The sequence below is a fragment of the Pan troglodytes genome, chromosome 1 (assembly GCF_028858775.2).
Source record: "Pan troglodytes isolate AG18354 chromosome 1, NHGRI_mPanTro3-v2.0_pri, whole genome shotgun sequence".
Classification (NCBI taxonomy): domain Eukaryota; kingdom Metazoa; phylum Chordata; class Mammalia; order Primates; family Hominidae; genus Pan; species Pan troglodytes.
Genome location: NC_072398.2, coordinates 153,289,110 through 153,306,229, shown reverse-complemented (window position 1 = coordinate 153,306,229; position 17,120 = coordinate 153,289,110). Strand labels below are relative to the sequence as shown.

Here is a 17,120-nt window from a genome sequence, read left to right as displayed (position 1 = left end):
TAGTGTCTCAGTAGATTTATGAATAAACGTGTCTCTCAAGTGATCCAAATTTTCAATTGTCTTAAATAGTTGGAGTTATGTTACTGACAACAGTACTGCAGAGACTTCTTGCTACGTCAATAATTGGAAGGGTACTAGTCCTTGCCCATAAAACCTGGTTGTTCATGCTTTTGATTTTATGACCACACTTTCTGTTGCTTACAATTAAGGGACACCTCATAATATGCTCAGTTTGTGAAAAATGAGTATATTTATAAGCCCAGGAGTCCCTCAAAAAAACAAAAGAATATTATATCTCACAAAAGAATCAAAGTAGTACATGCAGTCTGGATAGACTACAGACAACACTAACTTAAGGAAACCTGTAATTTTCCATTTCAATAAGATTTCTGCCAGTGCCAATACATTAAAAAAAAAAAAAAAAAAAGTATTGTCAATCCATAAAAGCAAAAACCCACAAAGGGGCCAGGAGCAGTGGCTCATGCCTATAATCCCAGTACTTTGTGGGGCCAAGACAGCAAATCACGTGAGGTCAGGAGTTCGGGACCAGCATGGCCAACATGGCAAAACCCGTCTCTACTAAAAATACAAAAATTAGCCTAGCGTGGTGGGGCATGCCTGTAGTTCCAGCTACTTGGGAAGCTGAGGCAGGAGAATTGCTTGAACCTAGGAGGCAGAGGTTGCTGTGAGCCAAGATTGCACCACTGCACTCCAGCCTGGGCGACAGAGCAAGATTTTGTCTCATAAACACATACACAAAAAAAAAAAAAAACACACAAAGGGAGAACATAACTCAACAGAACTGTAGTGAACTGCCTGAGGTCATTCACCATTATGCACCTAGAACACTTGAAATCTATTACAACTCTTTCATCCAATCATTTTATTAATATCATATAACTCTGATAATTGTCAGGTCTTCATCTTTATCCTAGATCAATTTGAAAAGCATCACTTTTTTACCCGAATAAAAATTTCCAATTCAGTTTTTCTTCTTTTTTCAATTTTTTCCGCCTCAATTTGGCAAGTATGACAAATGTACAGATGGTTGACAGCTGGTCCTCCACCATACCTAAAGCATGAAAAATTTAAGAATTAAAACTATGGCAATCTTAAGAAAGCTTATGTTCTAGGAAGTTTGTTTCTAACATTTAAGTCAGTGGCCAAATACCCAGTAAAAATAAATCCTCTTAATAAAATTCTCAAAGTAATATAAAAATCAAAAATCATATAAGGACTTGTTATTATGTTTATTAAGGTCAGTGACTTTATCAGTTTATTGCTTAACCTGCTTTATCTATATTTCAACTTTCCCTTATTTCTGCTCCAAAATGTTAGCGCCAACAACAAACTAAAAGAAGTGGTTTCAAAAAGTATCATACAACATATAAATCTTAGTTACACATCACAGTCACAGTCAAGTTTTCATCAGATGAAGGCCTCCCCTGGCCTCTCAAGTAAGAAGCATTCAATGTATGAATTATTTTTAATATTTAATTAAAGAAAACATAATTAGTAGGAAAATTGTGGTGGAAAATGTTTTAAAATAAAGGTCAGGAGTTGCGAGACCAACCTGGCCAATGTGGTGAAACCCCGTCTCTATTAAAAATATAAACATTAGCCAGGCATGGTGATGTGTGCCTGTAATCTCAGGTACTTGGGAGGGTGAGGCACAAAATCGCTTGAAACTGGGAGGCAGAGGTTGCAGTGAGCTGAGATTGCACCACTGCACTCCAGACTGGGCGACAGAGCGAGACTCCATCTTAAAATTTTAAAGTTTATGATGTTAAGGCCAGGCCCAGTGATGCATGCCTGTAATCCCAATACTTTGGACTTTGGGAGGCCAAAGCAGCCACATGGCTTGAGCCCAGGAGTTCAAGATCAGCCCAGGCAACATGGCAAAACCCCATCTCTACAAAAAACACCCCAAAATTAGCCAGACATGGTGATGCATGCCTGTGATCCCAGCAACTCGGCAGGCTGAAGTGAGAGGACCACTGGAGCCTAGGAGGTTGACGCTGCAGTGAGCCAAGATCGTGCCACTGCACTCCAGCCTGGTTGACGGAGCAAGACCTTGTCTCAAAAAAAAAAGAAAAAAAAATTTACAATTTAAGAGTAAGATACTCAATTGTGGGAGTATATACATATGTAAAATTTTAGTGTGGGGATATGCAAAATATTTTAAACAAGGTACTTAAATTACCATAGCATACCTTCACAGATAGATAATTAGAAAAAATTAAAATTAATTATCTAGACTATGCCACAGTAGCTACAAAGTCTTCCTACTCACACTTTAGAATGAATAAGTGAGGGAAAAGAATAAACACATAGCACAAGGAGCATCTCTGAAATAATCCAATCCCCTTTTAACCAGTTTAACCGACTTTCACAACACTGTATGGTCTGATTTAAAAAACAAACCTGCTATATAGGTTATCCCAAATGTTCTGAGGCAGCATCAAAACCAGGTCTTCAATATAACCAGCTTTTCTTGGAGGAACACCTAAAAAAATATATAAACATATCTGTTTCATGCTTTTAATTATATTCCTTTCAAACATTAAACTCATTTTTTTTAACAGTAACTAAATGACAGATCAATCATCATTTTTTTTTAAGTGGAAGGGTCTTGTTCTGTCACCCAGTCCAGAGAGTGCAGTGGCATGATCGTGGCTCACAGCAGCCTCAAAATTCCTGGGCTCAAGGGATCCTCCCACCCCAGCCTCCTGAGTAGCTGGGACTACAGGCATGCTTCAACACACCCAGCTAACTTTTCTTTTTTTTTTTTTTTTTTTTTTCTGAAGAAACAGGCTCTCATTATGTTGCCCAGGCTGGTCTCGAACTCATGACTTCAAGTGATCCTCCTGCTTTGGCCTCCCAAAGTGCTGAGATTAGAGGCATGAGCCACTGTGTCTGGCCATTTTTTTGAGTCAAGGTCTCACTCTGTCACCCAGGCTGGAGTGCAGCAGCATGACCATGGCTCACTGCAACCTCAAACTCTAGGGCTCAAGGAGTCCTCCTGCCTCAGCCTCCTGAGACAATGGGATTACAGGTGTGAGCCACTGCACCCAGCTCAATCATTATTCTTACACTCTCTCTCCCAAGAAAGGTAATTATAAAGCATTTTTGGTGATTGTGTTTCCTCAAGATGAACATACACCTTAAAATTTCTATGTCCAATACAGGTATCCCTATCCCTTCTGGTTTCACTACAAACATAATTACCATGAATATCCCATCTTCAACCTTGAAGTTTAATTGGCGTCACACAAAGGTCCTATTTATTGTAGAAATAAACATTAACACAGCCAATCTCACAAGGGCCAAAGTTATATTTAATTATGAGGCTTTTTTTTCTTAAATCCCAGATACATTTCCATACTTGGGAAAAAAGCCAGCTATTCATTTAGACAATGGGGTTAAGAACCACCAATATAGTCGACAGATAAAATCACCAGCACAGGAATGTCTCAGGTAGGAAAAATGATGTATAATAGAGGAGCTCACTGTAATGTAAACAGCTGTTTATGTATCTTACTCTACTATGAAATTAGAGTTTTCACAGAAGAAAAAGGATTTTTAGTGTCCTTAGGCACTAGTAAAAAGTTTAGAAAGCATGTACTCAGTAAATATATGTTCAATAAAGAAGCTAGAGATTACCTACAATTAAAAAGGAAGGGTGAATTTCTGAAACCATATGGAATTAAAACACATTAAGTTTGAATGCAGGTGGGGAAATGGGAAATAAGTGGGAGAGGAAAATTCTTGGCTCTCCTAATTTGCAAATTATTTTACAGCAAACTTCTACCACCGGTTTGCATTACAGGATTTCTTACCTCCATGAATACAAAGAAAGTCATTATTTGAAATAGGGCCAGGTTCGGCAAAGGTCTTAAATTTATTAAGCCACTGTCGAGAAATATAAAACTGAAGGAGGCTTGGTTCCATTATGTTCAATAAATTTGATATCCTTCTCCTCTCTTTTTGTGCCTCTTCGCTGCTCTTCCTATTAAGGACAATGATTAGTTAAATTCAATATGCATTTTACTACATTACTAGTAGATGGATTTTTCTTCTTATTAGACTTAACACACATATTAACACTATCTTTATTAGGTCTTGGGAATTTCAAGAGAAATATACTTTGTATTATCCACCAAATACATTATATACTCTTAGGGATGAAACTGTATCTTACCTACAGGTATCCACATAACTACTGGAACACAGTAAGCATTCAAATGTTTGTTAATAAGATCAAGCTAAATAATTAATCTGCTTCTGTTTCAGAAGCTAGCATCTTCTTTTATAAGATGCTAAAAAAAACCAAGTATTTTTATAGTAATACTTTCATTATTAGCTACTTTAGGAGAAAATTTGGTACTTAATTCAGACCATCAATGCCTAATTTTTAAATTAAACCTAATCTTTCTTTTTCTTTTTTTTTCTTTTTTTTTTCAGATGGCGTCTCACTCTGTTGCCGAGGCTGGAGTGCAGTGGCGCAATCTAGGCTCACTGCAACCCCCACCCGCCGGGTTCAAGCGATTCTCCTGCCTCAGCCTCCCCAGTAGCTGGGATTACAGGCGCCTGCCACAACACCTGACTAATTTTTGTATTTTTAGTAGAGACAGGGTTTCACCATCTTGGCCAGGCTGGTCTTGAACTCCTGACCTCGTGATCCACCCGCCTCGGCCTCCCAAAGTGCTGGGATTACAGGCCTGAGCCACTGTGCCCGGCACTAAAATTAATCTTACTAAAACAAAATATATCCCTTTGCTCTTCAAGTAAATGATTTAGCATTTTCTGAACAAAGAATCATTCTACATATACAGCCTTTCACTGTATTTTACTGTAATGAAATAGGAGGAAAACAATTCCTAATCTTGACTCAGCAATCCATTAGAATGTCTTAGAAGTCACTGATAAGCCCAAAATGGGAGATGTCCTTTCGCATCTACAGTTATTTCCATTACCTATAGAAAAGAACGTAAGCTTCTGCATTTTGTACAGTAGATTCTGAAACTTCAGTGACACTCTGATCATCAAATTCATACCAGAGATTATTTAGATTGTTTCGGCAGTAGGCTATATAGTGTCCACCTGAATTTGAGGGAAAAGAAGTCATTACAGTAATACAAAAACAACAGAAGAAATGAAGATAAACTTTTTATATTTCCAGTGCCTAGCACAGTAGCTGGAATATAGGAAGAATTATGCTTGTATTTTTTTTTCAATTTGCACGCTTGCCACCATTCCTTCATCACCTGATGAAAGAACATGTAATTTTTAAAATTTTTTTATTTTTTAATAGACACAGTCTTGCTCTGTTGCCCAAGCTGGAGTTCAGTGAAGGGATCACAGCTCACTGCAGCCTCAAATTTCTGGGCTCAAGCTATCCTCTTGCCTCAGCCTCCTGAGTAATAGGAACTACAGGTGCACATCACCACACCCAGCTAATTTATTTTTGTTTTTTTACAGATGGGGTCTTGCTATGTTGTCCAGGCTGTTCTCAAATTCCGAGCCTCAAGTGATCCTTCTGCCTCAGCCTCCAAAGGTGCTGGGATTACAGGCATGAGTCATTAACACCTGCGGGGGTCTGTCCCACAGACCCTGACCCAATGACGGATGAATAAAGTACACTGACACAGATATTCTGCTTTGCCAGTCTGGCTAAGCATCTGGGCCACTTACAGACTCCAAGAACAGTGCTGTAAACAGTTGCAGACAGCAGCCTCGACGAGCCAGTGAGACTCACATTTATTCAGTACAGATTAATTGACAAAGCCTTGAGTCAACACCACTAGACGGTAATTGATATTGCAAACCTCCCCAGTAGAAAGCAATTAAGAACCCGGTAAATAAAAGGTTAGTCTTAGGACCACATGGGTAAACAAGCTAGTGAGATAAACTCCCCACATTCCTTTTCTACTCTAATTTACTTAACTAAGGGTACAAGGCTGCCTTCAGCCAAGTACTATATGTAAAAACTCCCAGCCCTCCAGAAGGGTTTGTGTATATTTTCTAAAACTAAAATTTTTCCCGCCAGCCTGACTGCGCCCCCACAAACACCCAGCTATTAGAAAACATATTATTTTTTTTATTTTTATTTTTGAGATGGAGTTTTGCTCTTGTTGCCCAGGCTGGAGTGCAATGGTGCAATCTCAGCTCACTGAAACCTCCACCTTCCAGGTTCAAGCGATTCTCCTGTCTCAGCCTCCCGAGTAGCTGGGATTACAGGCGCCCGCCATCATGCTTGGCTAATTTTTTGTATTTTTAGTAGAGACGGGGTTTCACAATGTCGGCCAGACTGGTCACGAACTCCTGACTTCAGATGATCCACCTGCCTTGGCCTCCCAGTGCTGGGATTACAGGTATGAGCCACCACACCCGGCTAGAACACATAATCTTAAAAAATCCAGTATAAAAATCATGTTAGGGCCAGGCATGGTGGCTCACGCCTGTAATCCCAGCACTTTGGGAGGCCGAGGCAGGCGGATCACGAGGTCAGGAGATCGAGACCATCCTGGCTAACATGGTGAAACCCCGTCTCCACTAAAAATACAAAAAAATTAGCTGGGCGTGGTGGCAGGCGCCTGTAGTCCCAGCTACTTGGGAGGCTGAGGCAGGAGAATGGCGTGAACCTGGGAGGCAGTGGTTGCAGTGAGCCAAGATCGCGCCACTGCACTCCAGCCTGGGCAACAGAGTGAGACTCTGTCTCCAAAAAAAAAAAAAAAAAAAAAAAAAAAATCATGTTAATGCCTTATTAACTGTATACAATTTTCAATATTGGAAACATCATAGTAAAAATATTTAATTGCATAAAATTATCTGACATGTTTTTAATAATTAGCAGTAACATCTGTTTTTAACGTTTTTTCTTTTATTCAGATATTATTTAAAAGATTAATTAGGATGTTTATTTATTTATTTTGTAGAGATGGGGTTTCACTGTGCTGCCCAGGCTGGTCTCAAACTCCTGGCTTTAATTAAGTGATTCTCCCACCTCATTCTCCCAAAAGGCTGGTATTACAGGTATGAGCCACCACGCCCAGGCTTATTTTAATTTTTTTTTAATCTAGGAACAATTGTTAAACCTATATACTTACTACTTGCAGTTCCATGATGGCAAATGACTGACAGAAGATCATATGTCACAATTTGAGCTGGACTATCCTTAGCAAGAAATGGCTGAAGATCCAAGCCTTCTAGCGGAAATGAAACATGGGTACTAATTTTGGTGGAAAACATTAGTTCATGTCTGAATCTTTTAAGGTGGATGCATAAAATCTAAAAGAGAATAAAATTCAAAACTAATTTGTCAATACAGAAAACAAAAAGCATTATAACAGGTAAAACTTAGTAACATTTTTATTCAACAAGCAAGAAACTGAGGTGTTCAATCAAAATACAATTATAAAGTTATTTAGATTTTCATTTAGTTTTAAATGCTAGATAAAGCAGTCTATTCAATATATACTGAAGTGTCAAGGTTAAGTATTGATCTGCAATTATAACCTGCTTCCAGAGATGTTAAAAATATGGAAATGGTGAAACATGGTACTTTCTAAGTTCACTGCTATTTGTTTTTCTAATTTTACACTTTAGACCTGGCAAGATCCTGCAAGTATGATTAAACTTTGTTCAACACAGCACATTGTTAAAGGGCACTTACGGTATTTAACTCAATATTTTAAAACTGAATAATCTTAAAAAGGCATGCATAGCAATCATTCAATTCTTCAACCAAGCAAAGAGAATTTATTACTACATTTTGTTACATTAATACTTTATGTTCCTACCACACAATATAAGTTGAATTAAAATAATGCCCATACCTCAGGAAACTTTTGTACTTTACAAAACTTCACTCCATTTCTCAACCTAAGGGGAGAAAAGAGAAAATCAATTAGTCTACAAAAAAACTTAGTATATTTAAATTTGCAACAAAAATCTTTTAGAAAATGCAGAGATCCAGCCTGGCAAACATGGTGAAATCCCGTCTCTACTAAAAATACAAAATTAGCCAGGCATGGTGGCACATGCCTGTAGTCCCAGATACTCAGGAGGCTGAGGCAGGAGAATCACGAATCCGGGACACAGAGTTTGCAGAGAGCCAAGATCGCACCATTGTACTCCAGCCTGGGCTAGAGTGAGACCCTGTCTCAAAAAAAAAAAAAAAAAAGAAAGAAAGAAAGAAAGAAAATGCAGAGACAAAAGATATCAGACTAGAAATACTTGCCACTGAATTATGTTACACGTATACATTAAATATCTTAATCAAAACACTGGAGTCCCTTATTGTAAAAAATAATTTAAACTGGCCAGGCGCAGTGGCTCACGCCTGTCATCTCAGCACTTTGGGAGGCCAAGGCGGGCCGATCATAAGGTCAGGAGATGGAGACCATCCTGGCCAACATGGTGAAACCCCATGTCTACTAAAATACAAAAAATTAGCCGGGCATGGTGGTGCACGCCTGTAGTCCCAGCTATTCATGAGGCTGAGGCAGAGTAATCACTTGAACCCAGGAGGCGGAGGCTGCAGTGAGTCAATATCATGCCACTGCACTCCAGCCTGGGGACAGAGCAAGACTCCATCTCAAAAAATAACAATAGTAATTTAAACCAAGATATCAGTAATCAAAAATTTAGAGAGCTGTATAACTCTTTGAGGAAAATTGTTTTAACAAATGTGCTACTGTCTGTGGTGTGGCTATGCCTTTAAAACATCTAGATATTAAGTAAAACCAGATAAAGCAAAACCTCAGTTTTATAAAATTTGTAGTTCAAGTCAACATATCAAACTCTTGGCCAGGCACCGTGGCTCACGCCTATACTCCCAGCATTTTGGGAGGCCAAGGTGGGCAGATCACCTGAGGTCAGGAGTTTAAGACCAGCCTGACCAATATGGCAAAACCCCATCTCAACTAAAAATACAAAAATTAGCTGGGTGTGGTGGCGGGCGCCTGTAATCCCAGCTACTCAAGAGGCTGAGGCAGGGAAAATTGCTTGAACCCAGAAGGCAGAGGTTGCAGTGAGCCGAGATCACACCACTGCACTCCAGCCTGGGCGACAGAGCAAGGCTCCCTCTCAAGAAGAAAAAAAAAAAAAAAAAAAAAAAAAAAAAGTCTTGGCCGGACACAGTGGCTCACGCTTGTAATCTCAGCATTTTGGGAGGCCAATGTTGGCAAATCATGTGAGCCAAGGAGTTCACAAACAGCCTGGGCAACATGACAAAACCCCATTTCTACAAAAAATACAAATTAGCCAGGCATGGTGGCATGCATCTGTAGTCCCAGCTACTTGAGAGGCTGAGGCAGGAGGATCGCTTGTGCCCAGGAAGCTGAGCCTGCAAAGAGCTGTAATCATGCTACTGAATCTTCAGCCTTGGCGACAGAATGAGACTATGTCTCAAATGAAAAAACAAAAAACAAAAAACCTTTATTCTTACATGTGGAAAAAAAGATAAAGGATGGTTATTATTATATAATCAAAATTAATATACATTTGACAGATCTCTACTTTGAATTTGGAGGTAGATGCAAGGTTCTTTTCCATCTTCACTGTTATCTTTTTCTTAGTATGCTTTGCTTTACAAGGAACAATCCCTTTCCAAGCCAACTTCCTTTTCAGCAGTCAGCTAGGGCTTCAAGAACAAAGTGATACTTTCTCCAAAAGTAGAAGTCAGCTTTTTCATCTTTATCAACCAAATAGTATACCATTCCTTTCTGTCATGTCATGATCAGTTGCAGATCAATGTTTCCTTGAGGTTACTGCCAAGAACTAGAAGTCTGTATTATCCCAGATCTTATTAGCAAGCCGTTGCATTCCTATTACAGAGATTGAGAAGAAATTTCCAGTTCACTTTGCCTCACAAATAGCTGCTTTTCACCAAGTCTTCCAACACTTTTTTCTGACTTACCACTAAGAAGCATTAAAAGTCTAAATTGATTACAAGACAGAAAAAGGCAGCTGGTAGTAGATGTAAACAAAATCAGACTTTAGCTGTCTTTCTCGTATGCCATCGTTAACAGCAGATAACATCGAAGTTGGTATAACCTTTAGGAATTTTATGTGGATATGAAACTTTGTACCTTTCACTTCCTGAATCTAGCCTGTTAAAATGGTAATTCAGAAGAAAATATTGCCTTATTTAGGAATACGTTTTATGCAAAATCACATACAGATTTCATCCCTCAAAATATACTCTCACATCTTAATAAGCCTATTAAATTTGTCAAATTTTTACCTCACATTTGTTTCACAAAACAGCTAATCTCTATTATTACTAGGATAAACCTTTCTGGCCTATATTTTTCTAAATACAGTGGCAAATTTAACTCCACATACCCAATTCTAAAAACCAAGAAAAATACACAACATGCAATTAAAAGCACTGTCAATGTCACTTACTTTTTGCATTTTTCACAACTGTACATATTGTCACCTGCAAATAAAACAGATCTGGCATTGGTTTCAAATTAACAGCAAATTGCTTATTATGGTCCTGTAATTATTTGATTTTGCCCCATGCTGACCTCCCAGCACAGAAAAACAAGGTTCCATTTTTTTAATCTATGCTCATGAATCAGGTTACTGTTTACCTTCCCCTCCCTTAAGTCCTGCCAACATTGAAGACCTACCTCAAATAATATCTTTTCCATTTATTCATTGAACAAAACTTACTGACTGCCTGTCATATGTCCAAGCAAGGTGCTAGACACACAAAAATAGTGAATGACCTTAAACGATACGGAGTAGTTCACAATTACAGACACACAAATAAGTCCATTATTTTGGTTGAGTTTGCCCTTCTATGGATCTCAGAACAGCTTTAAAACATTTCACTTATCATTTGTCTTATACTACAGGAATTCACATGAATTCCTTCAGGATGTGATTTTTCTTGTTATATTTATATTATCAAGGTAGACACTAACCGAATGCCAATATGTGAAAGTACTATTAAGCTGTCTTAAAACTTAGCTTTTATGAATACATTTTATTATTTAGTCCCACTAGTATTTTAGATTTACCTACAAAAATTTAGCCATAGATATTATATTTCTTACCTTTTAGTTCATCTCTGGCAAAGAAGGCAGCAAGACAATCTTGCAAGGTTACTACTGGACCCCAAAACCAGCTAGGGACACATGAGACAACAAACCTGAAACATCATTGATAGAAAAAAAAGGAAGTGTTCTGCCAGTACAGCAGAAACAGCAGTTTTAACAATCATGTAATACAAAGAAAATAAATACATACCTCTTCACATATTCCATGAAAAAAGCTATCCACCCTTGTGGAGCATATGCTTCGCCACATGATCCTGCTTTGACTATAGAAGTTGGATGACTTGATGAATGCAGCTTAGCAAGGTCTTCCTTGCCAGGAATTGGCAAGGACAGATCTTGAAAGGTCTCGAGGGTTACAGACACCTAAAATTGTTTTGTGTTTTAAAAATGGGATGAACATAATGCAGCAAAACATTTCCAAGGTTAGATTTTAGACTCTAAAGATCAAAGCATGTTTAAATAAGCAAAAAAAAAACAAAAAACAAACAAACAAAAAAAAACACGCAAATTGAACTGCTTTCATAGTCATAATAGCAAAAAAAAAAAAAAACACACTTGTTCTGTACCAGGTATCTTCACATAAGTCCTGTGCAATAGTATTAGCATCCCCATTACAATCACAGACACTGCAGCATTAAACACCCCAAATCCAGCCACTGCATCTTGAGGTCCAAACTCTTAAGCACTATTGTATTTATTTCTGAAAATTGACCTTTGATGGTAGTTTTAAAATGTTTTTTAAAAAGGGTGAGACAAAATCTGGCATCTAATTTTAAATAGCTAAAAACATGCCTGATAATTCCACTTAAATATTTAGTACCAAAATAACCTACATTAAAACAACCCGATTGAAAGTTCTTAGATTTGACTTGAGATTCTAACACAATTGAAATCTTCTTTTTGTTTTTCAGATGTTATTTCATATTCATCATTGCACTAAAGTAAAACTGTACTTAAGAAAAGCTCAAAGAAACTTTGAAGGATTGAAGTGTTATTAAAAAATTCATGATGATTTTAATGTATGCCTTTGTTATTGTCTATGAATTTGATACTACTTTTAGTATCTGAGTCCCATCCTAAACATGGAAAAATATTTACAAACCATATATGACCAAATGTAAGAGATACATTCACAGCTTTGTACCTGTGAATAAACAGATTCCCAGTATACAAATTTCATCAGCCTGGGAGAATATGCAGGTGTTACCAATTCTTGTTGCTGAGCAACTTCTCACCTTTATATGTAACCAAAATAGATGACGAAGGATAATATGTGCCTGTCCAATGATGGGTCACCATCCTTTAAACAGGATGCTGCTACTTCCAAAAAAGTAAATTCTACACCTAGAATCAATTTGTGTTGATGTAAACACAATAAATGCATGTATGATCATCAATAGCAAAGAGAAGGAATTAAACTTTTCACATCATCTTGTCACATTTTAAAAAATCATTTGACACGAATTTTCTGTGTATTCTAATACCCTCATACTCACCCTGTCACAAGTCAGACACTGCACTGAACTAATGATTGTTCCATCAAATATGTCTGAAATAACACTTCTGTATTTCTTGTGCTGTTTTTTTCTCTTTGGAGATGCAGACTGAGCTAGGATTGAAAAACATTAAAAAAAAATCAAAGCAGCTCCTTTAACATTTTTCTCTGGAATCTTTTTTTGTCTTGTCAATCTTACTTGTATATCATCTCTAGAATCCTTAAACTGTAAAAATTACTGTGTTGAAAATTTTCAAAATACTCTTCAAAAGAGCATAAGTATTAAAAAAATAAAAGAAACTAAGCAGACAAGGCTTAAGATATTTGTTGTTGTTTTTGTTTTTTTGTTTTGAGGTGGAGTCTCGCACTGTTGCCCACACTGGAGTGCAGTGGCGCGATCTCGGCTCACTGCCAAGTTCTGCCTCCCGGGTTCATGCCATTCTCCTACCTTAGCCTCCCAAGTAGCTGGGACTATAGGCGCCCACCACCACGCCCAGCTATTTTTTTGTATTTTTAGTAGAGACGGGGTTTCACCATATTAGCCAGGATGGTCTCGATCTCCTGACCTCATGATCCACCCACCTCAGCCTCCCAAAGTACTGAGATTACAGGCGTGAGCCACCGCACCCAGCCTGTTTTTTTTTTTTAAAGTATAAATGATCCTTGGCCACCATAAATGTACATATGAGAAAATGAACAAAATTCTAAATTAGCACAAAACCACAAATGCTTCATCACTGGGATGTTTACTTAAATGTTTTACAAGTCAAAAGAAGAGGGGAAGAGGTTAGAAAGTGAGGGAAAGATGATGAAAGTCATCATCAAGCTAAAGATGAAATAGAAGGGGTTCGGTCTCCCTATCCTGACTTGAGAGCAATTCTGTTTTCACTTATTTGTTTTTGTCTCCAAGTAAGGCTTTATTTGAAGAAAAGATTCTATTATTTAAAGTTTTTAAGAGTTCTTTATATATTTCTGGATACATGTCCTTTGCTAGCTATATGATTTATAAATACATCCAACCTTATCTTTCCATTCTCTGAATGTCCTTTGTCAACAAAAATCTTTAATTTTTTTCTTTAATGGATCATGCTTTTAATGTCTTTAAGAACTCTTTGTCTAACCCAAGGCCATGAAGACTTTCTCCTATGTTTTCTTCTAAGAAAACATAATACTGGAACTCCCATATATACCTGGAAGGAATACTAAATGGTAGACACTCTGGTAAAAAGTCTGGCAGTTTAATACAACTATAAGCATTAAACAAACATAAAACCCAGTAACCCCACTTCTAGGTATTTGTCCTAGACAAATGAAAAAATGTTCTTACAAAAACCTATACATAAATTTTAGAGCAACATTATTCATAATTGCCAAAAATTGGAAACAATTCGAAAGTCCACCAGTAGGTAAATAAACAGTGGTATACCCATAAAAAATGAGATATTAGGCCGGGCATGGTGGCTCATGCCTGTAATTCTAACACTTTGGGAGGCAGAGGCGGGCAGATCACGAGGTCAGGAGTTCGAGACCAGCATGGCCCATCTCTACTAAAAATACAAAAAATTTGCCAGGCATGGTGGCATGCACCTGTAGTCTCAGCTACTCGGGAGGCTGAGGCAGGAGAACTGCTTGAACCTGGCAGGCAGAGGTTGCAGTGGGCCAAGACTGCACCACTGTACTCCAGCCTGGGCGACAGTGAGACTCCATCTCAAAACAAAACAAAAAAAAAGAAACATTACTTGGTAGTAAAAGGAACAAACTATTCAGACACGCAGTAACACATCTGAATTTCAAATGCATTATCCTGAGAGGCAAACCTGTTTCAAAAGACTACATATGAAAAGATTTTTAAAAATCAAAAGACTACATACTATATGATTCCATTTATATGACATTCTAGGAAAAGGCAAAACAATAAGAAAAGAGGATCAAGGGTGCCAGAACATAGGAATAGAGAAATGATCTGATTACAAAGTAGTACTATGCAGGAATTCTTTGGGGTGTTAGAGCTGTTCTGTATTCTGTTTGTGGTGGTAACAAGAATCTATGCTGCAAGTGTTAAAATTCATAAAGCTCTATACAAGAAAAAGTGAATTCAACTGTATGTAAAATTTTAAAAGCAGAGTACCAACACACAAAATTTTTAATCATGTCTATGTAAAATTACGCTATCAATTTTAAAAGATCAAATCATATTTCATAATTAACACTTTAAATTATCAAGTACCAAAACCATCATTTTAAACTAAGACCCAAAGCAAAAGAGACTGAATAAGAGAAACGTTTTACCTTTTTTGTGTGGTGGTGCCAATCCTGGCCACAAATTGCCTGATTTAGGAGGGCTTGCCGATAAACGTGGATTAACACCTTCATTTGATGGAAGGATCTGTGGTGTAGACAGGTCATTCGAATGGACATCAGTGATATACTCTGTAAGATTTAAAATTTGCATTATTACCTTAAATAGTAAAATTATTCTAACTGTCCAATAATGTTAAAGGTTTCTTAATTTGATATTTTGAACACAATCATATTAACAAATGTCACGTTAAATACTTAACAAAGTGCTTACTAAGCAAAATAACAGTAATCTTCTACCCAGAAATCCAACTAATTTTTGTTTGTTTGTTTTTTTGAGACAGAGTCTCCCTCTGTCCCCCAGGCTGCAGTGCAGAGGTGCGATCTCAGCTCACTGCAACCTCCGCATCCCGGATTCAAGCGATTCTTCTGCCTCAGCCTCCCAAGTAGCTGAGATTACAGGCATGTGCCACCAGGCCCACCTCATTTTTGTATTTTTAGTAGAGATGGGGTTTCACCATTTTGGCCAGGCTGGTCTCTAACTCCTGGCCTCAAGTGATCCACCCACTTTGGCCTCTCAAAGTGTTGGGATTATAGGCATGAACCACCGTGCCCAATCCCAACTAATGTTTATAACACATGACTATTACAGGCAGTTTAGGAAGTGAGCAGTGGAAATACAAAGCCAAAGAGGATCTTGTTTGTCCAAATATAGCATTAAAAAAAAAAAAAAGAGGCTAGGCTGGGTGGCTAACGCCTACAATCCCAACAATGGGAGGCCAAGGTGGGAAGACTGCTTGAGCCCAGGAGTTCAAGACCAACTGCGCAACATCATGAGACCCCCATCTCTACAAAAAAATCTAAAAATTAGCTGGGCATGGTGGTGTACGCCTGTAGTGCTGGCTACTCAAGAGGCTGAGGTGGGAGGATCACTTGAGCCCAGGAGGTTGAGGCTGTGGTGAGATGTGATCATGCCACTGCACTCCAGCCTGGGTGACAGAATGAGACCCTGTTTCAGGAAAAAAAAAAAAAGATATTCAGGACAGGTTTTTAGAAGTTCTAAAACCATGTGAAAGAAAAATCGATTATTCTCCCAAACTAACATAATAATCAAAATCAAGAAATGTAGGTATAAAGTAATCATAAGTTATTTTATCTTACTATAATAAAAAACACACCACTTCATCAGGAAAGAATCTTTTTTTAGAATTAAATTATAAGATGAATCAAGAAAATATAAGAGCTACCTTGATTGTTTGCTTTGGATTCCTAGTGCCTAACATATTCCAGGGCAAGGGAATGGGCTCAGTAACTATTTGAGTGAAGAAAAGAGAATTGTTCATAAGAGATCTGGAAAGGGGATGTACTCAGAAATTTTTCCAGATAATGCAAAATCATTTTTCACACAGGCATTTCTCAATATTTCAACCATGACTAAATCAGACTGCATAATATTGGGAGTGAAAAAACAACTCACTCTAGGACTTTCTGAAGGGAATAAAGTTAATGAGATTTAGATCGGGAGTTGGCAATTTTTTCCTCTAATGGACCAGAGATTAAGTATTTTAGGTTTGTGTGCCTTACAGACTTCGCCAGATTTTTTTCATCAAGCCCTTAAAACACCTAAAAGCTCAGACTCCTGATTTAGGTCATCCCCTTGTTACTATGTATAAGAACAAACCTGTTACAGAGCAATAAAAGATGAGTATGTCCCTAATCAGGCTTAACTGGGCTTTTGACAAGAAAAGCCTGGACAGCAGTCAAAGCTAAGTCTTTCAATACTGATACCTGACATATTTATTCACTAACAACTTCTACACAAGATCAGTATAATTAAGGAGCCTAACACTCCTAGTCTTCCCGATTAGAAAGCATCTGTGCACTTTACCCAAGTGAACCACAAGTCTTCCTATAGTTAAGAATATTTCTCAAGAAGAAATTTTGGATTCATTCAAATACCTAAATAAATTGCTTAGTTACTCTCACTCTTCAGTAATTACAGAAAATAAACTTTTTTACATTACATGTCTGCCACTTATTTTAAGATCACATAATTTGAACCTCTAATGGCCCAATTTTGTGTGCTTTGGAAAACTACATACCACATTTTAAGCCAAGGTAAGTTAACTCTTGAAGAGATAAATTACAAAGCAATTCAACTTTCATTTGGCCACATGCTCTTTCTCAAAGGAACACTGACTAGTATCATGGCATAATCTATCACAGCAGGGCTCACTATAGTTAATTCAATT

General features: G+C 37.7%; 1 protein-coding gene across 7 annotated transcripts in view; it reads right to left on the bottom strand.

The window, feature by feature from the left end:
• The window catches only part of USP33 (ubiquitin specific peptidase 33), a 65,887-nt gene that overhangs the window by 14,779 nt on the left and 33,988 nt on the right, over positions 1-17,120 (bottom strand). For 4 of the 7 annotated variants that reach the window (XM_513509.8, XM_003308165.5, XM_054667379.2 and 1 more), the window contains 11 exons: positions 14,860-15,000; positions 12,572-12,684; positions 11,266-11,438; positions 11,073-11,167; positions 10,414-10,447; positions 7,839-7,884; positions 7,110-7,290; positions 4,977-5,103; positions 3,840-4,009; positions 2,425-2,506; positions 964-1,072 (listed from right to left, as the gene is read on the bottom strand). In XM_513509.8, the coding sequence (XP_513509.3) occupies positions 964-1,072; positions 2,425-2,506; positions 3,840-4,009; positions 4,977-5,103; positions 7,110-7,290; positions 7,839-7,884; positions 10,414-10,447; positions 11,073-11,167; positions 11,266-11,438; positions 12,572-12,684; positions 14,860-15,000 (1,271 nt within the window). Of the gene's footprint in view, positions 1-868; positions 1,073-2,424; positions 2,507-3,839; positions 4,010-4,976; positions 5,104-7,109; positions 7,291-7,838; positions 7,885-10,413; positions 10,448-11,072; positions 11,168-11,265; positions 11,439-12,571; positions 12,685-14,859; positions 15,001-17,120 lie in introns of those variants that run through there. The other 3 variants (XM_024346666.3, XM_009423752.5, XM_063817090.1) reach the window with 2 other exon arrangements.